Here is a 24,755-nt window from a genome sequence, read left to right as displayed (position 1 = left end):
TTACATTAAGAATCCCTTGCATTTAGGAAAGGATCTTGTTGCTTAATGTTTTATGCAACAAAGACTCAAAGAACTCACACAATGATGTCCTCCGGACTCTTAGGCCAAACCAACGCCAATGCTTTTCTTGCTTTTACGCTCCTCCAAACTCAACAAACTCCCCACACTATAAAAAGCAAAAGCCCCTACACTTTGAGAAGCACAGAAGAATACTCGGCTTTCCCCTCAAAAGAGAGCTAAAGTTCAAAGAAAATGGCTGTTACCAAAAATAGTTTCTTGGTCGGTCTCTTGGCATTCCTCTGCTTAAGCCTCAGCTCTGCCAATCGAGTCCTCAAGAACAATGATGCTGAAAAGGAACTACTAAGCAACAATGTATCTTCTGAACAAGACAATCAATTACAAGATTTCAATAATGCTGAGTTGAAAAGTATACCTGAAGGCAACGTACCCAAACTCAGTTCTGCTGGTTCAGGATATGGTGATTGCGGTGGTAACTGTGGCAGCTCTGGTGGTGGGGGATATACTTATCCTCCTAACTACGGATCTGGTGGTGGAAGCTCTGGTTGCCAACCTTGCTACACTTATTCGCCGTGTCCATGGCAGGGATGTCCGGGATTTCAAGGGTGCCAAGGATGTCAAGGAGGATGTCAAGGAGGATGCCAAGGATGCCAGGCACCACATCCACCTTGTACCTTTGAAGTCGGCACGGTTAACGACTCTAAGATCCAAGATGAATCTATTCCAATGGGTGAAGAACCTGAACCACCAGTCCTGCCAGAAAATCATCACATAAAATCCAGTGGGGGAGCAAATCAGGACATGAAATCCAATGGTGGTCTGGTTTAGAGCTTAGACCTTACCTCAAAGAAAGTGTTTTCTTCTAGCTCTCAATAAAAAAACATCCATCATGGAGTTCATTTTCTAATAAACTTATGAAATATAGAACATCAGGAAACTCTGTTCTATAATTGGAGTTTAAACTTTCCTTGCATTGTTGGGAGATAAATTACAAAGCAAGCAGTTTCGTGTACTGTTTTCTAAGAATACTAACTCAGTTTCCTATAAACAAATCTCTAGCCTCACATTCTGAACACTTCTTCTTTCATGGTATTTGTTATCCTAATTTATATGGTACTTCTATAGCTTTGTTTACTAGCTATACGTTATCTTTGTATCGGCAAAGATGAGCTTCTTAAAGGGTTTTGGAGATTGAGGTTTTGAGCGACAGGTAAGGAAAGAGACAGAGTGGGTCGAAGACGGGCAGTTCCAACCCCATATGATATATCATTAGCAACAGAGACAGACACATTCAATGCAGTAAGTGGCTGCATCTCGATTGTGGCATAGCCAGTGGCAGTGTTGGGGGTATCAATATGATGATTGTCGTCGTCCTCAAGTGAAATCACGGTGCATGTTTCTGTGTTGATTGTGGTATCATCAGCAAATATCCGGAGCCTTCTCTTCCTTCTAGCTGACTTACCCCATCCATAGATTGTTTCCCTTATTCTTTGAGGAATTAAGGCAGCCTTGTAGTTTGTTCCCATCTGCATAACGAACACAGGAAAAGTTTACAGTTACAAACATGAAGCAGAAAGATGAATCGCAGTCAATAGCCTCTGGATAGCGTCATTAAGGTTAATCCTCCTATAGACTACTAACCAGATAAATTTTCATAGCCTTGAGAACTCTCTTTGTACAAGGATATACGTTTAAGTTTAATGTCTTAAACCAAGGATATCTACAGATTTAAACAGCCTATCAAAATTTAAGATGTCATGCCTTATCTGAGAGCCCACGTTGGGTACAAAGCATTCTTTACAAGAGTGTGGATACATCTCCCTAGCAGACACGTTTTAAAAACCTTGAGGGGAAGCCCGAAAGGAAAAGCCCAAAGAGATAATATCTGTTAGCGGTGGGCTTTGGCCGTTACAAATGGTATCATAGCCAAACACGGGGCGATGTGCCAGCGAGGAGGCTGAACCCCAAAGGAGGTGGACACAAGGTGGTGAGCCAGCAAGGACGCTGGATCTCGAAGGGGGGTGGATTGGGAGGTCCCACATCGATTGGAGAAGGGAATGAGTGCTTGCGAGGACGCTAGCAGATCTCACATCGGTTGAAAGGAGAACAAAACATTCTTTATATGGGTGTGGAACCTCTCCTTAGGAGACGCGCTCTAAAAACCTTTAGGAGAATCCCGAAAGGAAAAGCCTAAAGAAGACAATATCTGCGGTCAATGGGCTTGGGCCGGGCTGTTAGACCTTACATTACCTGAGTTACCAGTGCATAGAGGGGCAAGGTGCTATAGCTGCAAAGAAATTGTCCAGCAAACCTACAAGAAAGACAAAACCAAACATTTTAAGGTTATTTATCTCCCGCCACACAATTAACATAGTCATATATACAAGGCTATGGCTGTCGGAAACTAAAGATTCATACCCCAAGATTAGTCTTGCATAGACAAGCAGATGATTGCTAATGAAGCAAGAATTATACCCAAATTGCCACTGTAACCAAATTAAACAAGATAATAGTTATGGGCTAATAAGTTTTGAAGGAAACTATATAATGCTTCCTATTTCACTAGTGGGATTGTTTTGTTCTGAGATTAAAAAAGCCATGACTAGAGGAGAGGAAGGTACCCAGAACCAGAAGAACGAAGCCAATTCGAAAGCATTCTGCAAGAGAATTAAGAGAAAGGGGGATAAAACCAAGAACATCATAATCCATTCAGGCAACATTGTTAATAATCAAGACATGCCTGGAAAAGAACAAAATGGATCAAGGACAACAGGAATTCAGGCTTCTTAAACCAGAAAAGATCATCACGCGGCTTTAGCTTTGCTCCAGAAAAGAATCCGGATATACCAGCATTTTCCAACGTCAAAGTTGCAATAACATGCTGTAATTTTGTGCCAACTAAAAGAACAAGCTGTATGAAAAATGAAAAGTAGTCAAAGATCAGCTGGTCAATCAACCAGATAGATGCGGCAGCTCTTGAGAGAGAGAGAGAGAGAGCTCACAGTAAAAGGAATAGATGCTATCCAAAAATATAGGTTAGAGCCTGAAGGAAGGAAAAGGAGATCAAATGGTAATTAGAATTGAGGCAGAAAAAGTATTCTTTTCCTAAGGGTTATTATACCTTTCACATTAAACAGCAAAAAAGCAACGACAAATCCCCATAGTGGACCGCTGCAATAAAGTGAACAGAGAATCAGCTTCCTTAATTCCCAAAAGACTAAAATAAGAAATTTGGTAATATTTGAGAATGAAACTAAAGATATATTGTTGCAGAAAACACATTCATTTCAATATATTCTAAAAGTTGATTTCGTGAGATCCCACATCGATTGGAGAGGAGAACGAGTGCCAGCAAGGATACTGGGCACTGAAGGAGAGTGAATTTTGAGATCTCACATTAGTTGGAGAGGAGAACGGAACATTCTTTATAAAGGTGTGGAAACTTCTCTATCAGACGCATTTTAAAAACCTTGAGGTGAAGCCCGGAAGAGAAAGCCCAAAGAAGACAATATATGCTAGCGATGGGCTTGGGCTGTTACAAATGGTATCAGAGTCAAACACTGGACAGTGTGCCAGCGAAGACACTGAGCCCCAAAGGGGGTGGACACCAGGCAGTGTGCTAGCGAGGACGCTAGGCCTCGAAGGGAGTTGGATTGTGAGATCCTACATCGATTGAAGAGAGGAACGACGGCCAGTGAGGACATTGGGCCCCAAAGGAGTGGATTGTGAGATCCCATATCGGTTGGAGAGGAGAACGAAACATTATACGGGTGTGGAAACCTCAACCTAGCAAACGCGTTTTAAAAAACCTTGAGGGGAAGCCCGAAAAGGAAAGCCCAAAGTGGACAATGTTTGCTAGCGATGGGCTTGGGCTGTTACACAGAGAAATATCGGAACAACATTCTGGGTGCCTTCAAACTTGCCTTCAAAAGCTTTCCTATTCCACTCAAAACAGAAAATTACTTTACTTTGTTCAAGGAGCCCCACAAAATGCAAATCCCAACAAAGAACGGATGAGAACATTTCCATCTTCTGATAATATAGTTACAAAGAGTAATAGCTGAACCTGAACTCTTTTATCTTGATAGCAATGACTAGAAAAAACAGTATACATGCATATAGATTCAAAAAATTGAAAGCAACGGACACTTCAACTACCTCACACCAACTATTCTCTGGAATTCTTCTTCCATAGAACGAACCATATAGCTATGGAAATCATAACTTGATGAAAGGTTGTGATTCTGCAATTAAATAATAAGATGCAGGAAAATCATAAATATTGGTATCTAAAAGATGATTATTCATTATCATTGGTGAACAAGCAGCTGAAACTTTGACAATGCTACAGCTCTAAAATGTAGTGTAAATGGTAAAACATGAAAGAAAATTAGCAATCCAAACGAATAATTTGCTTTTACCGTGATGAAGCCTTTGCGAAGTGTAAGGTAGTCAGAAGGAACAACAGAACTCCCAAATTGCCGAAAGAAACATGTCTACAGATATCATTTAATTATTTCAAAGAAGAGTTAGTGTCAATACGTATGTGAATAGCAGGTGTATATGAAGGCCAAGTTCAAGGAAAAAATGGGATGGGGATGCTTCTCCTATTGCAAAAGCTTCTTCTTTTTTCAACCACAGAGGGTTTCCCAAATAAGATTAGAAATCACATTGGACATTGGTATTTAATTTTTAACGAAAACATTATAACAGCTCAAGCCCACCGGTAGCAGATATTGTCTTCTTTGAACTTTCCTTTTCGGGCTTCCCCTCAAGGTTTTTAAAACGTGTCTGTTAGAGAAAAGTTTCCACGCTCTTATAAAAAAACGTTTCGTTCTCCTCCCCAACTGATGTAGGACCTCACAATCCACCCCCCTTCGGAGCTCTACCTCCTCGCCGGCATATTGTCCGGTGTTTGTCTCTAATACCATTTGTAACAGTCAAAACCCACCACTAACAAATATAGTCCCTTTTGGGCTATTGTGAGATCCCACATCGGTTGGGGAGGAGAACGAAACATTCTTTATAAGGGTGTGGAAACCTCTCCCTAATAGATGCGTTTTAAAGCATAAACTTGATCCGAAAACACCAATATTTTCACTATAGTAGCTCATGCATATATACACCATTGAAGTCAGAATAGGTGAATCCAAAATGGTGGTGGGTCTATGAATAGATGCAGTCATGGGGCATTGTCTAAATGAAAAGAAGATCAAGGCTTACCATCCAGATAAGGAAATTGCTCCTGGTTAAGGGATTGGAGGAGAGATATTGCACTAAGTGAGATTGTCTCTGCATTATCTTTTCTTTCGTCGTATCTACAATAATATTAGAGAAATAATTGCTTGTGAATCCTTTAAGTGGCTAAGAGAAAATATGAGGAATCACACACAACATTATCATAGACCTCACCACTGAATGCATCGTGACGGTCCATGTGAGCATCATTTTCCCAGACTCTCCAACTGTGGATCTGGTCAAATTATAAAATGTCAACCACGAGGATAAATAGTAATCTTTTCTTTGTATCTTCTATGAATTTCTAAAGCAAAATGCTTTACGATTATAGAAGTCATAATGATCTTTAAATATTTTTACATTATGTACAATATCAGGCAAACTTCTATTAAGCTACTTTATCAAAGTTTAATAGAAACGGTTGTTCTTTAGCATCAAACCCAAATGCAAAACGTGTATGTTAGGGAGAGGTTTCTACACTCTTATAAGGAATGTTTTGTTCCCCTCTCCAACCGACCGGCGTCCTCGCTGGCACACTGCCCGGTGCTTGGCTCTGATACCATTTGTAACAGCCAAAGGCCATCGCTAGCAGATATTGTATACTTTGGCCTGTTACATATCGTCGTCAGCCTCACGGTTTTAAAACGCGTCTGCTAGGGAAAGGTTTCCACACCCTTATAAGGAATGTTTTGTTCCCCTCTCCAACTAATGTGGGATCTCACAATCCACTCCCCTTAGGGGTCTAGAGTCCTCATTGGCACACTGCTCGGTGCCTGGCTCTGATACTATTTGTAACAGCCCAAGGCCACCTCTAGTAGATATTGTCCGCTTTGGCCCGTTGCATATTGCCATCAACTTCATGGTTTTAAAACATGTCTGTTAAGGAGAGGTTTTCACACCCTTATAAGAAATGCTTCGTTCCCCTCTCCAACTGATGTGGGATCTCACAGTCCACTTCCCTTAGGGGCCAACGTCCTCACTAGCACACCGCCCAGTACTTGGCTCTAATACCATTTGTAGTAGCTCAAGACCACCACTAGCAGATATTGTCCGCTTTGGCTCGTTACGTATCGCCATCAGCCTCACGATTTTAAAACGCGTCTGTTAGAGAAAGATTTCCACACCCTTATAAGGAATGTTTCATTCCCCTCTCCAAGCGACGTGGGATCTCACCGACTATGAAAAAAATATCTAACCTTCACAATTGCCAGTAACATGGTTAAGCAACTATAAGATACATGAGTCACCGCCATGACAAAGATAAAGCGGTGCAATTGTTCAAGTCCTTCATATGAAACAAAGGGCTCATGACCCTGCCAGCAAGGAAAGTATCAAGTTTCAGTTGACTATTAGGGATGGAAGAAGACAGAGTTCTTATGAACAAAAAAAAGTTAATAATCATAACGTGCCTCTTTGCATGTATTTTTATTCACAGTAAGCATCCTCCTATACAAATGTGGGAAAGAATAAACCATATATAGCTTTCTCTGCTCAGATGAAGTGTCCTCATGATGTTCATCAATCTGTGACTGGCTGCATGGAGTAAAAGAGGTATCATAAAACTTGGATGGAATGCAGATATTTGTTATCACACTTGATGATGCCGTCAGAAGCAAAGAAATAAACCCAAGTAGCATTAACTCTGCAAAGGCAAAAAATGGCGGTTAAATAAGAACCAGCGACCAGAAAAGGTCATTCTTGTCTGAGGTGATTGAGCGAATAAGTTACCTTCTTTCATTTTCTCCAATGCCTCAAATAAGGGTTTTCTATGAGATTTTTCCAGCCACTGAAAGAGAAAAAGTAACAAACACATATCATGATTAGAACAAAATCTGCAGTAGCTGAAACACAATGTATCAGGGAAATAATGTTAGAAGCTCTAAAGAACTTCTTAGCCAGATTTCCAGACATAGTTCATATAGATATTGTACATGAATTTGCATGGGAATCAACCTCTAAAACATCTAAGATCCCACGTTGGTTGCGGAGGAGAACGAAACACCCTTTATTATAAGGGTGTGGAAACCTCTCCTAGCGGACGCATTTTAAAAATATTGAAGGGAAGCTCGAAGGGGAAAGTCTATAAAGGACAATATCTGCTAGCGGTGGACTTGAGCTGTTACAAATAATATCAGAACCACAAACCAAGCGATGTGTCAGCGAGAAGGCTAAGCCCCAAAGGAGGTGGACACGAGGCAGTGTGCCAGTAAGGACGCTGGGCCTCGAATGGGGGTGGATTGTAAGATCCCACATCGGTTGGGGAGGAGAACGAAATACCTTTTATAAGAGTCTGGAAATCTCTCCCTAACAGACTCGTTTTAAAAACCTTGAAGGGAAGCTCGAAAGGGAAAGCCCAAAGAGGACAATATCAACTTGCGGTGGGTTTGGGCGGTTACAAATGGTATCAAAGCCATAAACCGGGCAATGTGTCAATGAAAAGACTGAGCTTCAAAGGGGTGGACACGAGGTAGTGTGTCAGTAAGGACGCTAGGCCCCAAAGGAGTGGATTGGAGGGTCTCACATCGATTGAAGAAGGGAACGAGTGCCAGCGAGAACGCTGGGTCCCGAAGGGGGGTGGATTGTAAGATCCCACGTCGGTTGGAGAGGAGAACGAAACACCCCTTATAAGGGTGTGGAAACCTCTCCCTAACAGACGCGTTCTACAAACCTTGAGGGGAAGCCCGAAAGCAAAAGCCGAAAGAGGACAATATCTACTGGGTTTGGATGTTACACAAAAGCTCCATAGAAGCTTAAGCAGACGTGTAAAGTTTCAAAAGTATACTATTCTTTCCTAGTTAACAAGGCCACATTATTTGTTTAAAGCATAACAAGCAGTGGCCCAGAAATATACTTACAGAGCTTAGCCTATGAATGGAGCGCTCGACAAGCAATGAAACCGCAACGAATATTATCAACACAGAAGCAACAGACCAAGTAGGCGTCAGAGCCAGAGATCTCCCCTCAGGGGAGCCATTTTCAGCCATTTCCAACAAATCTTAAAGACTAACCTAAAGGAAACGATATATATAAATCAACAGCCAAAAGAATTTGGGAAAAGCCTCGGGCTAAGGACTATTAGTAATAGACAAATGAAAACCCCATGTGCACAAACTTCTTGGGGTTGACAAAGAAAATGTGGCATCATCATAAACAATAAACCCAGTGAAATTTATGAACAAAATGAACCAAAACGAAAGACCCAGATGACAAAAATGCAAGAAAACGCACAATCAAGCCAGGAGAAATCTCATCAATGGGGTTATGATTCGCTTTGGTTTACATGTTTTTCTGCGCTCTTCATGCGACACGTAACGAACTAGACATATGTATGTGCCCCTGTTGCGATCTTTTGGTGCGACAATAGTATGTGAACGCGATACCTCAGAAGAGTCAAAGCTCTTCGAAAGTGCACTCACGTGTGTTTAGGTCAAGGTACCATCCACCCCACCATCTCTAGCATGAAATTTGTTATAATTAATGGGGTGACTTGGTATCGTCTGCACTTGGCCAATACGATTGTGACCATAAAAGTGGTGTGAGAAGTCTTTGGGCTTAGTCATGTAGTTCGTATCCCAATGCTCATAACATTTTGTAATAATAGTGTAACAGCTCAAACTCATCGCTAATAAATATTGTCCATTTTGGCCTGTTACGTATCGTTGTCAACCTCACGATTTTAAAACACATATACTAAGAAGAGGTTTACACATTAAATAATGTTTTGTTCTCCTCTCCATTCGATATGAGATCTAATGAATGATCTATTTACTTCGTTAAAATTTTGAACTTTTATTTTTTCTTTCCAAAATTATCCGAGCACCAATAGACCATTCCTTTTAGAGGAGATTGGGCGGCAACGTTGAGATGATATAAGCAAGGTTAAGATGCTACATGCAAGAGCATTGAGACACTACAGACACCATCTCAACACTATACAAGGTTGTGACATCACAAACAATTCTTGTGAAAATTCTTTAAATTGTAGCGTTTCAACGCTCTAAAGTAGATAATGCCTTCATGTCATACTTTTTGATGCACAATGTAACATGTAAGTAAATAAGAGAACTATTCGAACGAGAGTAGTTCTAAGGATAAGGATGACTAAGAAAGCCTTAAAGAAAATGAAAGTTACAATCTATACTAACCAGGTGTACCTTTTTTCTCAGTGGCTCAATCATATGAACTTTATAATAAAACATGTTTTCAAGTCGAATTGAGGAAAATACTGAAGTCATCGGGTGATGAATTTGGATTCCACAAACTTCCATACCTAGCAAAACGTCGAGATTAAGAACATTGACGCCCAAATTTCTTTGTCGTTTGAAAAACCCATCTTTTTTTATTCTTTTTTAATTCTTAAATTAATGAATAATAATGCTAAAAGTATTTTTATTGATTCAAAAAGTCAATAAAGACCTTGAAATTAATGCATTAAATATACAATACGATTTAATTTTTTAATTCATAAATTTTTAATATTGTCGTTGTCATTATATTTGACATTTTTTTTCTTTTTTAAATTAAAAAATATGAAAAAAAATAATAGATTTCTTATTTACCAAGTTATACTAAATAATTATTTTAACTAATGGACCTAACTAATTTAAATACTAAACTATTTACATCATTAGGTCTATAAAATGATTTTTATAAAATTTAAAAAATAATATTTAGAAATTTAGAAAAAGTAAAATAAAATATATATATATATATAAATAAATACTATTAATATTGGGAAGTGGAAAAGAGAAACTCGGGAGTAGATTCTGTCTCAAAATTGAAGCTTTCTGTTTATGTGCATATGGGAGGCAAGGCACTTCCTATTCTCTCCAGAAATCGAGGAGATTTTTGCACTTTCTTCTAAAAGTCGGAGCGCGAGATTCTCAATCCCCAGGTTTTTCTTCCCCAATTTCTTTTTGCTTTTTCTAATTGATTCTGTATATACTCAGTCAGCAGATAGTGTTCTTCCTTCTAATTGTTGTTTAGTGTGTGTATCTACTTGATGTTGTTTGCGGAAAACAAGATCTGAATTGTTACGAAATCGATTTTAATCCTTAATGTCTGGCCAAAAATCGGAAGGTTTTGTTTGGAATGTTGGATGATATTTGACCGAAAATCTGGGTGGATTCTGGTTGTTTATTTGTCGGAGAAGGCCCAAATTCTCTCTTATAATCAACAATTCTGTGGTCGAAACATTTCTTCTTGTTCAAATGTGTGGATGGAAGGGAAATTTAGGTTTCTTTCAGGAATCATGATTCACCGTTCTTAGTGGGTTTTCAATTTGACGTATGGGTGTGCTGATAGCTGAATTTGACGCGTTTTTAGCAGTTTTAATGTAAGCACGAGCTTCTTTTAGGGAACGAAGAGCTTTCCAATGGTGATTCGTGTGAAAGTTGAGACTAACAAAGACACGGATGTTAGTTCCAACTCCAAAATTATGATAAGTGGTGCTTGGACTTCAGTGACATAAAAGAATTTGCGAATTGCTCTTTATTTTATCAGACACATCGTCTAAATCCATTCATTTGTGTTTTGAAATTCCATCCACTTGAAATGAAGAAACAGAGTGTGTTATTTAGACAGAGAAAGAGCTTTAAGGAAAGTTCTGAGTTCAATCTCGTCGCCAATACACTTCCCTTCTCGTTGCCTTTCCATTTATCATTGAAGCAATTGAATCTTAACTTTTCTGCAGAAAAGGGAGAGACCAGCACTTAAAAAAGCTTTATAATCATCACTCTCGCCGGCTCTCTCCCTCTTTCTGTCGACAAGAATCCAAAGTTGTCTCTTATAAACATTCCCTCTTATCCCCTTTTCATTGTCACTGAAAAGCCTTGTAATAATCACTCCCGCCTCTGATTCCTGTATTAATCCTCAATTTGTTGCATGCTTGGTCGCGTTCCAGAAATTGTAATCATGAAGCCTCTTCTCTCATCAACATCGTTATTCATTTTCAAATTCGTCCCTTTTCTTTTTGTCAGTAACACTGGTTGTCTGAGCCAATTAATTATACTCATCTCGACCAACTTTAAGCATGAACTGTCTTTGACTATTAGGTTAACTTGAAAATTTTTAGCGCTATTGACATGATATTTTGTCATTAACTTTGAGGTAATGTACTGCCTTCTAATTGATTCAACTGGCTTTGTTGATTTTTGCAGGAGGAGAAATTGCATTTCTTCAAATTTGGGATAACTTGTTGGGGTGTCATTCGTTCCATCTGATGATTTGTTTCCAACCACTGTACTCATTACGGCTGAAATTCTTTTCAAGAACGCCCTTTTCATACTCAATTTCCCATATTTTCCTCCCTTCTGATGCGTTCTTTATATGTTGCTTTAATTGCTTGAGATTTCGCCTAAAAATTTGACAACCCTCACGTTGGCCGTAATTGGACATCCTTCAGCGTCTCTATAATTAGCTGGGAATCAGTTTTAACTGTGTGTCAGGGTGATTTTTATTTGAGATTTCATTCAAGCTCAGAAAATCATAAATTTGACTGAAAATATGGCCAAATGGCTTCATTCAACTTCATTTGCGGATTTGCCTTCGCATTTGATCTTAGAAGTTCTAACGTCTGGTAGGCTTAATGCTCGTGATCTTGTTTGCTTGGAGTTGACTTGCAAGATGTTTGGAGGGAGCCATGAGCTGTACCCTCTCAAGTTTCGGTCATTAGTTGATTTTGCGGCATTTCAATTATGTATTTCACACAGCATTTATTCCGGAATGGGAGGGGAATCCCAAAAACAACTCTTTGACCGCTGTCAAGGGAAGTGGAAACGGATTCTAAGGTTCTTGCAATTGGTGGAGAAATCTTCCAACATTGTTGAGACCTCAGAAGGCAATGTATATTTTCTCCTATAACTATATTGCTTTTCTTTTAGTTTCATGAGTTTTCTTGAATTTTGCATATTTACATGAAGGAATCATTTACTGTCTTCCGGATCAGTTATTCTGGACAATTTTTTTCTCAATATCCAGATATTTTTTAGGCTTTGAAATTGAATCAGTACATATTTGAGAAATGACGTGACTGCGTAGTTGATTGTTTGTCTCTCGAGTCAACCTTCTTTAATCATTCTTTCGTCATCAATATTTTCACATATACGAGTTCTCATTGTGGCTACATTGATGCTTTTCAATCAAGATCGTAAACCATAAAATACTGCAGAGGTTTGCTTCCTGATTTAATTAAAATGTTAGAATTGTCGTATCAATGATATTGATTTCATAGATTATATTTTTTGTGGATTCTTTTTGATACCTATGATTATTCCAAGAGAATTTTAAGTTATTTCCTATTTATCTTATATCAGATGCAGATTGCAACTGGAAGATATCATACATTACTGATCAGCAATGCATCAGTATATTCTTGTGGTTCCAGCTTATGTGGTGTTCTTGGTCATGGCTTTGTGACCACACAATGTGTAACATTTACCCGAATTAACTTTCCACCTTCTATATACGTCGAGCAAGTTTCTGCTTCTCACAATCATGCTGCTTTTGTCACACGGTCAGGACAGGTCAACAATTGAATCTTATGTTGGATTTTATCTATATTATAATCTTTACTATGTTTGATTTGCTATATACTGTTTTCACTTCTGCTTGGTACAGATTTTGTACTTCGGAGTCTTTTTTTCCTATTCATATGTGGATGTTTCTTTTAATATCTTACTAATCCCAAGTAGACCATATCCTTAATTTGGTCAGTGAATATAAGAAAAGTTGATGTTTATGATTTCTTGTATTATAGAAGTTTGATAGTCTTATTGCTTAGTTAATCCCCAATTCAGCTCTTGTTTTAATTATTTGAAGTACCATGTTGGAAATTGCCGCTGATTTTGATGACTCTTGTTTTCCAAATTCTACTTTTCTCATCTTATAAATCATAATGAACTTCAGACAGCTGTATTGAATCTCCAAACTTTGCTTGAATCTGTGGACTTAATTTTTTATGATTCTAATTCCCACTTCATAGAGTATAGATTGATGCCCTACTAGTAGATGAAAGTAACAGGTGTTTGCAGATCGTTGTTGACTAGATCTTTTTGCAATAGTTATTTTTGTCACTCTGTAGTTCATGGTTTCATGTATGTCACTCTCAATTACGGTCTTGGGTAATCATATTGCTTGTCTCCATCTATAGGTTTTCACATGTGGAGATAATGCATCATTTTGCTGCGGGCACAGAGATACAAGCTGCCGAATCTTTAGACCTAAACTTGTTGAAGCATTAGATAAAATTCCTTGCAAGCAGGTAAAATGCTTCTAATCTCTGTTTAAGCTGTCAAATATGTATTGTGCTACCATGATTTGTTTGAATTTCACATGTAAAGAGGAATGTAATCAAATTAAATCTTCAGTGAGGCCCAGCTCCTAATTTGTTTTCCCCTTTGCGATACCTCATGGACCGTCGAGAGATTCTAAACCGGTTGAATACACCATCAATACGACCCAAAAGCCTCGAAGACTAGCCATCTTAACATATTGCAACCTCTCTACTTTAATTTCCTCCATAAAAGTGTTCTGTTCAACTGTATAACTTTCAAACGAGTAATTTTAAAACATATAATAAAGAAACATATGATGTTGAAAAGAGTAATAAATCTAGAGAAAGTGAGAGCAGGAAAAAAGATGAGAGAATGACAGCAAAAGATTAACGTGCTAAGAGAATTACAGGCTGAAGATAGAACTGGACGGAGTTAACCAGTTGACAACTGCGTGCCTTACTATGCATGTATTCTTTTTTCGAGCGGAAACACATATTCATTGATGGAATAAAGTATTACAAAAGAAGGGAACTCAAGCCGTAGATGCCTCCATAAACATGTATTCATGCTTGGTTGTCGTTCTTAAACTGATAAACTTACTGGTAACTATGGCTGTAAATTTTCTTCAGGTCTCTGTGGGCCATAACTTCTCAGTGTTTTTAACAAGACAAGGCCAGGTCTATACATGCGGAGCAAACACATATGGTCAGCTTGGCCATGGTGATACTCTCGAGGGACCCACTCCGAAGATTGTTCAACGGCTTGTGGAAATCGGATCTGTAATTCAGATCTCTGCTGGTCCAAGCTATGTATTAGCCGTAGTCAATGATGGGAGAGTATACTCCTTTGGGTCAGGATCAAATTTCTGCCTTGGGCATGGAGAGCAGCACAATGAGTTCCAGCCTCGTGTTCTACAGACATTTAGATTGAAGGATATTCATGTTGTTTCTGTCTCTGCTGGTGACGAGCATGCAGTGGCATTAGATTCAAATGGATTTGTTAGTTCCCAAACTGATTTTATTTTAGGCTAATCATTGCAAGAGCTGTTATGACATCGATTTTGGTGATTTCTCGATACAGGTATATACTTGGGGAAAAGGCTACTGTGGTGCACTGGGCCATGGAGATGAGATTGATAAGACTATTCCTCAACCCCTGAACAGCCTCAAGAACCACCTTGCAGTGCAGGTCTGGATCATCCATCACCAAACTAAAACTGTTTTTCTTGTATGATTCCTCATTGCTTCCTTTTGTGCCTCTTTTTGCAATAGTAGATGAATTAGCTCATAGCACAGGCTTGAAATATTAGACGCTGCATATCTTGCATAATCCGTGTTAGGATCTAGGATCGCATTATCGATGGCTTGTTTGATGATGTTTTTGTTTCAGGTATGTGCAAGGAAGAGAAAAACTTTTGTGTTGGTTGACACTGGTGTTGTTTATGGATTTGGGTGGATGGGGTTTGGAAGCCTTGGATTTCCAGACAGAGGAGTATCTGACAAAGTCTTGACACCCCGAAGCCTCGACAGCTTAAGAGCTCACCGTGTTTCTCAAATCAGCACCGGGTTGTATCACACTGTCGTGGTTACTGACAAAGGAAAAATCTTCGGCTTTGGAGATAATGAACGAGCTCAACTGGGGCATGAATCTCTGAGAGGCTGCCTTGAACCCACGGAAATCTTTATCCAGAATTTGGAGGATGAGAGTACTGCTTCAGAATCTGAGAGTAGTAACCTTTAGCTGTTATCTTCACTTGAGATATTTGTAACTTTATCTTCGATGTTAACAGTTCAATAATCATTGTCAATTTATTCTATCATTGTAGCAGATTGGCAGTATACTCGCTGTAAAAGATAGACTATAAACATTCTATTTTAGTTCAGCAATTGTTCAAATTAATCTTTTTGATTTATATTCTCATTTATTTGGTTCAGCTTGAAAATTAGTATAGAATATTTGGTTTAGTATGAAAATTAGTAATGGTATTACTATATAAAGACTTGTCTAACATTGTTTTGAGGGGTGAAGTTGTTGCCATTTTGTAGTGAGAGTGTGAGAATGACACAGTGATTGACTACCACTTGTTTTGTTATAGTGATTGACTACCACTTGTGGATGAAGAAAAATTTCTCTTTTTGAACCATGTAAATCTTTCTGTCTCTTTGTTTAATTTCTATTTGTGTATGTGATCGATCTTGCTTCCGCTATAACAATTGAGTATTAGAACTTTTTTTATTGTAGCATTTCCGGTACAACATAATCTCCTTTAAAGAGAAGAAAAAGCTAGGCAAACAAAGATTATAAGGTCTCCTGTGAACAAAGCTTAAACAGGTTCCAAATGCAGTCAACTTCACATTATATGTACAAAAAAGGAAAGATAAATTTCCATTACACATTGAAGAATCACTTCACGATCACAAGGAAGATCCAAATCTGATATGCTCACGAGTAGCTGAGCAGAGAAGGAGAATGAAAGATGAACAGATGAACAGATGAACAGTAGAACTGAATCTTGGTACTTCAGTCCAAATGACAGACAAGTACACCAATATTCAAATGACATGTAAGACTTCTAAAACTCTTGATCTCTCATGAGCTGTCATCCAATCTCAGGAAAATGGCCACTTTTTATCTTCACCGATCCACTTTTACAATACTCAAGATTTGTTGGACTTGATTAATCATGGTAGTTCATCATTGGCTATAACTAAAAAGCATTAAACAGGCAAAAAAAAAGTACCTTCATTAGAAGCTCCATGTCTGCATACTCTGTTCTTGAGCTTTGAACACATGGCTGAAACTTGTAGATCCCAAAAGTTAATAGACAAACAAAATATCACAAACGACACAGACCTAATTGATTTTAGTGACCCAAAATGTCTCAATTTAGCAACACTGCCTTGGACTTTTGAGTGTTTTATTCACTAGACAAGGGATGTGATGGTGGGGGAAAGGGACAAAATTTCTAAGCCAAATGGCTTGAAAGTCTACTCAGTCGTCTCTAGATGTTCTCTGAAAACTTTTAACATATCAAGGAATGTGACAATTCCAATCAGACTGCAGTCGTCTTCAATAACCCAAACGTAGTTCACCCTGTGTGCGATTGCCTGGATCATAACAGCTATCAAGGAGCTTCTTGGATGACAAACTATGGCTTCGGCGTGACGAGTGATCCGTGCCGAGTAGCTGGATGATCTCCTACACTTCCTCGAGTTTGGAGATGGCGAGAACTCCTCATCAGATGAAGAAGTGAAAGATAAAGACCCAGTTGAGGATGGTGAATTAGTGAATTCCTCGAGCCTTCCTTCCAAATTGCTCTCTTTCAGCCTAGCCTTCACCACTTTAACAAGGTCCTCCGGAGGCCCCCCACGGTCAATGTAAGTCATCAGGTCCCCAGACGACAAGGTCTTAATTGCAGCTGCAACTGTCTTGTCGCACCCGGCAAGGGCGAAGGGCGAGATCTCACCAATCAAAACTCCCTCATCATCGACAACTGCAACAGAGGTTTGGTTGGCGATGCAGCAGGAAATGGCTCCAATGGCAGAGAATGCAGGGGAGTGGTAGTTTACTGATAAAGCATTGGTGCAGATGACGCCAAGGCTGTCAAGGGAGAGGGCAGCAATGGGGGAAAAAAGGCCAATTGAGTTGAGAAGATATCTGATTATATCTTCCTGAGTCAGCCAGCAGAATTCGCGGCCGCCATGGATGACATTTGTGGGGGTTTTGGGATGTTTTCTTCTTGAATTGCTTCCTAGTCTAGTCTTGATTGGGACAACTAGATTTTGAGCACCTTGGAGAACCAGATCAATGGCCTCTAACAGGCTGGAACATGAACATAGAGACTTCAATTAACTTCATCTTTAAGAACTTTATACAGAACTCTATTATTCTCTGTCTGAATTCAGAATCATCGTAAAAGACAGCAAAGAAAAAGAAAGCTATTTGGGAAAGGCAATTTTCTGATGAAGAGCAAACAAAACAACAAACAATCCAAAACAGTTCGAAAAAAAGTTGTGCAGCGCCCAGCTCAGATCAGTAACTAACAAAACTTCAGACATCCAATTAAAGAATATCAATATCTAACTCATACATCGTTAACAGTTTTCTAAAAGACCAATCAATTAAAGAAACTATTTGAAACAATCCCTAAAAAACAAAATGGAGATCCAAAATTCATCAAATTCATTTTCATACCTAGCAGACGGCTCCAAATGCATCACGATTCCAGGAATTTGAGGCAAAATCTCAGAGACAGAAGCTTGCAATGCAGCCGCAGGGGACAACAAATTCTCGTCCCTACATAGATAGAAAATTACATCCACCATACACAGCTTCCCGACACATCGGCAGCACTCAAACTCGCCGTCTCCAGCACCACCACCGCCGCAACCGCTCGTCGCGAAGCGGCAATCCCAGACGCTGACGAAATAATCGTTAGAGAATTGGAGAGCGAGCAAGGCGTCGGCAACGGTTGCGGACAAGGACAGTGGCCTCAGCGCTGGTTTACCGAGACAGAGGTCAGAAACGTCATGCGAAAACAAGCTCACTGCCATACAAAAGCTAAAAGGGAAGAGTATGAAAACTCCTACGGGAAAATGTATGTCGGAGAAAGGCGGAAGGGTGGAGGTCGGCGGTGGCCAGCAACGGTGGAAGATCGGAGAAACGGGGGAAGAAGAAGATGAAGATGGAGAAGTACAGAATTGAAGAAATGGAACATTTATAACGAGAGAGTTGAAGGTAACTGACAAAGGGTATTATGAAATGTACGGTATCAACTGGGGCCCACAACCCTTTTCTTTTTTAAGAATTTTTTTTTGTAATTTAATGTGATTAATGTATTTTTTGTAATTATTAATGATAAAAATTATAATTAATTATAAATAAGTTTTAAATGTTTTAACATTTCAATTAATTTATAATATTTATGTGTTCATTTAAATTAATAAACTCTTTTAAAAAATAACAATTGTTTTTTATTATGGATAGTAACTATCTAATTTATATATATATTATTTATTGAATCATTCAATTTATAGATATATTAATATATTGATGTAAAGGGAATGAAAATAAATTTGAGAGTTATTTATTTATTTTTGAGGCAAAAATGATTTAGGAATATTTTTATTAGAATTATTAAATTATAACTATGAAAGAAAAAAATTGTAGAAAGACATTAATTAATTTATTATTTCATTTTGATTTTAACATAAATAGAAGGATAATTGTTTTATTTTATTTTATTTTATTTCAATTTTCCTTATTTAAGCGTCTTCCATTTAAGGACTTCTTTTGTTCGTTAGTTTTTTTGTAAGAGAGATGTTCATTTAATTCGCGGGTCGAGATTAGTGGAGATATGCCTCGGGGCAAGGATTTTCGGTTTAGACAGATATTGTAAGAGAAAGTGGAGAGATATTTCTCTCAATTAGATAAATGGGGTTGGAGCCCGGGATTATATTCTCCGTCCCTATCCCTGCTTCGAAGAGAAATTTTTTAAGTTTCATTTTCAAGTTTGATATATTTCTAAAAAAAACTTTCTAATTTCATTATAAATTCCAATAGGTTTAATGTTTTGGTTTTATTGGTTTGATTTATGTAATAATAAATATTTTTTACATTTGAATTAGTTTTTTTTTTTAATTGGATTAATTTATTTATGTCATTATAACTATTAATAATTTAATAAAAAAAATTAATCACGATTTTTGTGATACTTTTTTAGATTTAAAAATTACCTTACAAATTTTGTTATTATAATTTGGACATAAATTAATTTTATATTTTGTTTCTTTCGGGTAAAATGATATTTCAAATCCAAATAACGAACGAATCAACACTCATTAATAGTTTATATTAAAAAATAAATGTATACGTTCAAGAGCTACCAGCTAAAATCATAAAGTAGACATAGTAATACAAATTGATATGAAATTACTCAAAAGTACATTAAAGGCCTTCAACTAATGTATTGATCATCCGGTTGCTCGGGCTCTGTGTTTCAAATTCGTTATCCTAACCGTCTCCTTGGGTATCTCTGGGAGCGCAACCCTTTCTTCGATCTTATCTATAGCGTTGCTCCATAATATTTTTGGTTGAACCAAACCTTTCGTAATAAAAAATATAATTTAGAGTGGTTATCAAATCTATTATCTTTCAATATTATTCTCTTGTTCTTCGAGAGTAAAGTCGAGAAGGAATTTTTTCCAAAATAATTGAAATAAGTGTAGAGAATGATCTTTCAATCTTCTTACTCCGTGGTATTGAGATATTAGGCGTTCACGTAAGTTTGCATGACTTTATTTTTAGTCATTGATATATGTACCATCTTCCTCCTATCTAATCAACATCGAACTTTGGTTCCATTTCTAACGTGTGAAAAGGGAAATAGATATCCATTATGTCAAAGTAAATCTTACGTGATCTTTTAAGTGTTGAGTAGATATTTTCTAGTGGAATTTATGAACCCAAGTCCAACCCAAATTCACTGTGTTAGTAGACATTGTTTGACGTCTCATATTTTAAAATGAGGAGATGTTTCCACAATTTTGTAAGAAATGTTTCATTCCTCTCTCCGACGGATATGAGATCTCACAATCCTTTTCCTTGGGGGCCTAGTGTCTTCGTTGACACACTACTCGGTGTATGACTCTGATAACATTTATAACAACTCAAGCCCACCATTAGCAGATATTGTCTAGTTTATTTTAAAACGCATTTGTTAAGGAGAAGTTTCTACACTTTTATAAGGAATAACTTTACCCCACAGTCCCTATCACAATTAGATTTATTCAAGCGTAGTTGAACAACTAAATTTTCTTAACGATTTGTGAATTCAAAAATGAAAAATTTAATCAAACAATCACGATTGAACACGAGAATAATTTTCGTGAGTTCTTAACTTGATAATAGTTGTGAAATGGAAAAGAAAATGCAATGATATTGAAGCAATTGCTATGCACATTACTTATCAACACCATTATAAGCTATAAGTTATAGTAAGGTGTCTGTCTCACTTTAAAGGGAATATTCTCACATGTCCTCTGACTTCAGGAATCGCTTTGTCTTTTTAATCAAGACAAGATGAGGCCGACATAATACCTAACTCCCTACAATTTCCTTTAACTGGTTGTCTGTTTCAATTCTTGTTTTTTTTTTTTTAAAAAAAAAAATACCCAAATCTTGTATTATCTAGTCAATTATTGGTGCATGTGCATGTGTGACAGAAATTAGTTCTTCAAATAAATCAATAAAAACATATTAATTACATTAATAACCCTTTTTTTTTTACAAGGGTAGAAGAGTCTTTTCACTCCTAGTTTGATTCTTTCTTTTCGTCCTGCCCTAAACTTAGTCGTGCCAATACATTGGAAAATCTTCAAATGTCGAACAAAGGACTCCAAAAGAAAAAGAGTCGACCATCCTCGAAGGCATGGTAAAAAATGACTAAGACTCCAAAAGAAAAAGGAGTCGAGCCTCGATTAAGAGGAGGCGTACTTTGTTCGAGGGGAGGTGTTGGATGATAAAAATCCCACATCAGCTAATTTAAGGAATGATCATGAGTTTATAATCAAATAATACTCTATCCATCGGTAGAAAAGCCTAAAGCAAAGCCATGAGAGCAGACAATATCATACCATTGAAGAGTTCAGACCAATCCAATTCATTCTGGTCCGATTCTCAACTTTTGAAATTGGCCGAACAAAAAAAATTAACCTAGAGAAAACATAATATTTAATTTATGGTTAAGATTTATATAGCTTAAAAGTGTGAAGTCAACCTAAAACTACCTCCTAGGGTAATTTGAAATTCAAACACTCAATATAATGGGCCAACTTTTGTAGCAAATTTATACCAACTCAATACTCGTCGTACCTATATAGCCTATGCTGGCCCATTTTAACATTATTAGAGCCTGGGCTGTCTTGAGGCCCATTTTAACATTATTAGAGCCTGGGCTGTCTTGAGGCCCATTTTAACTGAGAAGAACACAACAACAAAAGCCCAAATAAGAACGGTCCAGGATGTATCAATCATACAGGGCCCAAAAGCCCAAATCTGAGTTCAGTCAAACCAAAAATTTCTCTCTTTTTTGTATTAAATATTTTAAATTTTTTTATCTCCAGAGCATCTGAAGAAAAAAAAAAAAAAAAAAAAAAAAAGCTCTAGATGCACTCAATCATTGTTTTTTATTGTACTTTAGAAAGGGAGATAAGGTCTCATTGAAAAACGTGAACCTTATCCCATCCCATCACACTAAAATCCACGCCCACGGTAATTGCAAAACATTGCCTTTCCATCTTAAGCCTTTGTGTCTTTTGGTTTCTATATAAGGCAGATTCTTGTTCAACTGCTCTCTCCTTCTCTGATCAGTTTGGATGAACCCGGGAGTTCCATATTCTTGAAAATGTTGGCCATTNCTGAAAAAAAAAAAAAAAAAAAAAAAAAGATAGCTCTAGATGCACTCAATCATTGTTTTTTATTGTACTTTAGAAAGGGAGATAAGGTCTCATTGAAAAACGTGAACCTTATCCCATCCCATCACACTAAAATCCACGCCCACGGTAATTGCAAAACATTGCCTTTCCATCTTAAGCCTTTGTGTCTTTTGGTTTCTATATAAGGCAGATTCTTGTTCAACTGCTCTCTCCTTCTCTGATCAGTTTGGATGAACCCGGGAGTTCCATATTCTTGAAAATGTTGGCCATTTTTCACGAGACTTTCGCACACCCACCTGAGGAACTTAACAGCCCTGCCTCTTTCAGTGGCTCTAAGACTCCTAAGCTTCCTGAAGAAACACTCAAGGACTTTCTAGCTCGTCACCCTCCCAACACTTTCTCTGTCAACTTCGGTCAGGCGGCTGTTCTTGCTTATGTTCCTCCTGATGGACGACCTTTTTCTCCCCATCAGAGGTAAGGATTCTGACCAATTAAGCAGCTTAAGGTTATATTATTGGGTTTTGAGAGGGTGAATTTGCAGGCTGTTATGTGGGTTTGATGAGATATATGGGGGGTTGGTTAAGAATGAGAACATAGGTGAGTAGTCGATTCTCCTTAATCTTCACACCATTTAAATTTTAAATAGGATATGGAAATATCTTAATGTTTTAAAATTAAGAGAGAATATACTACCATATACTACCATTCTTAGATTTGAGAGGGTGAATTTGCAGGCTGTTCTATGGGTTTGATGAGATATAACGGTTTGTTCTTGGGTGTTGAGAACGAGAAATATAGGTGGTATTCATATGGGCACCACCTTTAAATGGGGTGCAAGCTAACCTAACTCTTGGAAATAAGGAAAATATACTAAATATACTACTCGCTAATTCTTAAAATAATTTTATTTTTATTATTTGATTTTGAGAGGGTGAATTTGCAGGCTGTTCTGTGGGTTTGATGAGATATACTGTCTGTTCTTGGGGAGTTTAAACAATCTATGTGCACTCAACAAGCAATACGGTCTATCAAAAGGCTCGAACGAGGCCATGTTTTTTATCGAGGCCTATAGGACACTAAGGGACAGAGGCCCTTACCCAGCTGATCAGGTCCTTAAGGAGCTTGATGGCAGCTTTGCTTTTGTTGTTTATGATAGCAGGGCTGGTGCTGTTTTTGCTGCCTTGGTACTCTCTCTATTTCTCTTTCTATCTTTTATCTTCCTCTTAAAAGAGTGGATTTGGCATCACGTCTTGCCAAAATATTAGAAGAGCAACATAAAAGGTTATATGAAGAACCATATAATTAGTGGCCTTGGTGTTTCTTGGTTGTTATTTTCCTTCAATTTCTTAGTTTTTCTCAACCACTTTCACACAATTATATGGTTCTTCTTCATGGCTGACACTTAACCAAACCAGGGTGCCGATGGAGGAGTGAAGCTCTATTGGGGAATCACAGCAGATGGGTCAGTAGTGATATCAGATGATGTGGAGGTCATAAAAGAAGGCTGTGCTAAATCATATGCACCCTTCCCAACTGGTAATGCGTGATTCACAAACTGGGTAAGAGAAAATTTGCACTTAACCTACACGGGTTCCAATTGGTTGATTTAGGGAGAAAGATAATATCCTCTCTTTTCTTGAATCAACAAATAGACCACCGTGTATGTCAGATGCGATTTTCCTTGTCCAATTTGTGCATCAACACACTCGTTTAACAACAATGTTCTTGATTAATCAAGGGAAGTTTGGAAAGATTGTGTAAATTGAGAAAGAAATTTGAATGAATTGAGCAGGATGCATGTTCCACAGTGAAGGAGGGCTAATGAGTTTTGAGCATCCAATGAACAAGATGAAGGCAATGCCGAGAATCGACAGTGAAGGTGCCATGTGTGGAGCTAATTTCAAGGTTGATGTGTACACAAGGGTCAACAGCATTCCAAGGCGAGGCAGTGAAGCTAATTGGGCTGAATGGGGCACAGACTAGGCATTACATCTGTCTGTGCCTGCTGTTCTAACAATTCCCTGTTCTAAGTTCCAATGGTTTGTAATTTTAGACTGTAAAATTTCTTACTTCCTTACCCAAAGTAAGCTTCTTCGTCTTATGTAAATAAGACAAATAAGTTCATTACTTCTCGAATATAGTTTCAGGTAAAATCATTTCATCAAACACTTAGCGGGCACTACAACATTTATATTCCTTGCAATCAAATCTATAAACAAATAAATTCATAACTTCTCGAGAATAGTTTAGGGTTTAGTTTCAGATAACATCATTTCATCAAATACGTAGCGGGATCTAATCTAAATTAAAATCGGCACAATTTAGTATTTTCTTCCGAAAATTAATGCAAATATCATCCAAATCATAATTCCAAAACTCTCATCAGCTTGAAAGATCAAAATAATATATGAAGGAATGGAGTTCGAAAGTTTCTGACCTTAAAAGACAGGCGGAATGAGTTTGATTCCACTTTGTTCTTCACAAACCGAGGAATATGATGATACCTCAATCAAAACGCCGATATCTAACCATTCATAAATATTAATCATTAATCAAATTAAGGAAATTCAACGAGAAATTACGGAACATAGATATGAAACAGCTCAAATAGCATCATGAAGAAATGGCCAACAATTTACATAAGTGTTGATCGAATCAGAGGTCCCAAACTTGTTTATTTAACTGTGTCTGGAAGTTGTGTTGCACACCTAATCAATTGCGTCACGTTTAAGTTTTTTTTTTTTTTTTTTTTTTTTTTTTTTTTTTTTTTTTTTTTTTTTTTTTTTTTTTT

The 24,755-nt window shown here is 37.7% G+C and overlaps 4 protein-coding genes across 10 annotated transcripts; 2 read left to right on the top strand and 2 right to left on the bottom strand.

Annotated features, from left to right (window-relative positions):
* Nucleotides 1–698: 698 nt before the first annotated feature.
* Nucleotides 699–8,645, bottom strand: LOC111476860 (MLO-like protein 11). Of its 6 annotated transcripts, none has more exons than XM_023120698.1 (16): nucleotides 8,485–8,638; nucleotides 8,112–8,259; nucleotides 6,985–7,042; nucleotides 6,666–6,898; nucleotides 6,453–6,569; nucleotides 5,431–5,491; nucleotides 5,242–5,336; nucleotides 4,440–4,514; nucleotides 4,177–4,262; nucleotides 3,140–3,189; nucleotides 3,021–3,061; nucleotides 2,759–2,929; nucleotides 2,640–2,675; nucleotides 2,437–2,504; nucleotides 2,269–2,329; nucleotides 699–1,544 (listed from the first exon to the last, which is right to left on the bottom strand). In XM_023120698.1, exons 2-16 carry the CDS (start codon nucleotides 8,238–8,240, stop codon nucleotides 1,164–1,166), a joined length of 1,662 nt encoding a protein of 553 aa, XP_022976466.1. In that variant the 5' UTR covers nucleotides 8,241–8,259; nucleotides 8,485–8,638; the 3' UTR covers nucleotides 699–1,163. The 6 variants fall into 6 exon arrangements, with proteins under 6 accessions (XP_022976466.1, XP_022976467.1, XP_022976465.1 ...); XM_023120699.1 differs by having other exon boundaries at nucleotides 8,112–8,264; nucleotides 8,537–8,627; XM_023120697.1 differs by having other exon boundaries at nucleotides 8,112–8,264; nucleotides 8,485–8,625.
* Nucleotides 8,646–10,002: 1,357 nt separating this feature from the next.
* Nucleotides 10,003–15,411, top strand: LOC111476867 (ultraviolet-B receptor UVR8-like). The gene is made up of 7 exons (XM_023120714.1): nucleotides 10,003–10,150; nucleotides 11,415–12,099; nucleotides 12,570–12,779; nucleotides 13,406–13,516; nucleotides 14,159–14,527; nucleotides 14,610–14,717; nucleotides 14,919–15,411. The coding sequence occupies exons 2-7, from the start codon at nucleotides 11,761–11,763 to the stop codon at nucleotides 15,267–15,269; spliced, it is 1,488 nt and encodes a 495-aa protein (XP_022976482.1). The 5' UTR covers nucleotides 10,003–10,150; nucleotides 11,415–11,760; the 3' UTR covers nucleotides 15,270–15,411.
* Nucleotides 15,412–15,842: 431 nt separating this feature from the next.
* LOC111476891 (CBS domain-containing protein CBSX5-like) lies at nucleotides 15,843–18,226 on the bottom strand. Of its 2 annotated transcripts, XR_002717176.1 has the most exons (3): nucleotides 17,724–18,226; nucleotides 16,270–17,351; nucleotides 15,843–15,981 (listed from the first exon to the last, which is right to left on the bottom strand). XR_002717176.1 is itself a non-coding variant. In XM_023120753.1 (2 exons), the coding sequence occupies exons 1-2, from the start codon at nucleotides 18,080–18,082 to the stop codon at nucleotides 16,517–16,519; spliced, it is 1,194 nt and encodes a 397-aa protein (XP_022976521.1). In that variant the 5' UTR covers nucleotides 18,083–18,226; the 3' UTR covers nucleotides 15,843–16,516. The 2 variants fall into 2 exon arrangements, 1 of the variants encoding a protein (XP_022976521.1); XM_023120753.1 differs by having other exon boundaries at nucleotides 15,843–17,351.
* A 3,882-nt stretch (nucleotides 18,227–22,108) lies between these two features.
* LOC111476923 (stem-specific protein TSJT1-like) lies at nucleotides 22,109–24,132 on the top strand. Its single transcript, XM_023120798.1, has 4 exons — nucleotides 22,109–22,438; nucleotides 22,908–23,148; nucleotides 23,380–23,500; nucleotides 23,757–24,132. Exons 1-4 carry the CDS (start codon nucleotides 22,224–22,226, stop codon nucleotides 23,945–23,947), a joined length of 768 nt encoding a protein of 255 aa, XP_022976566.1. The 5' UTR covers nucleotides 22,109–22,223; the 3' UTR covers nucleotides 23,948–24,132.
* The last annotated feature ends 623 nt before the right edge of the window (nucleotides 24,133–24,755 follow it).

The sequence above is a fragment of the Cucurbita maxima genome, unplaced genomic scaffold (genome assembly GCF_002738345.1).
Source record: "Cucurbita maxima cultivar Rimu unplaced genomic scaffold, Cmax_1.0 Cma_Scf00003, whole genome shotgun sequence".
Taxonomy (NCBI): Eukaryota; Viridiplantae; Streptophyta; class Magnoliopsida; order Cucurbitales; family Cucurbitaceae; genus Cucurbita; species Cucurbita maxima.
Note: the sequence above shows the minus strand (reverse complement) of the source record. Positions and strands in the feature narration are given on the sequence as shown.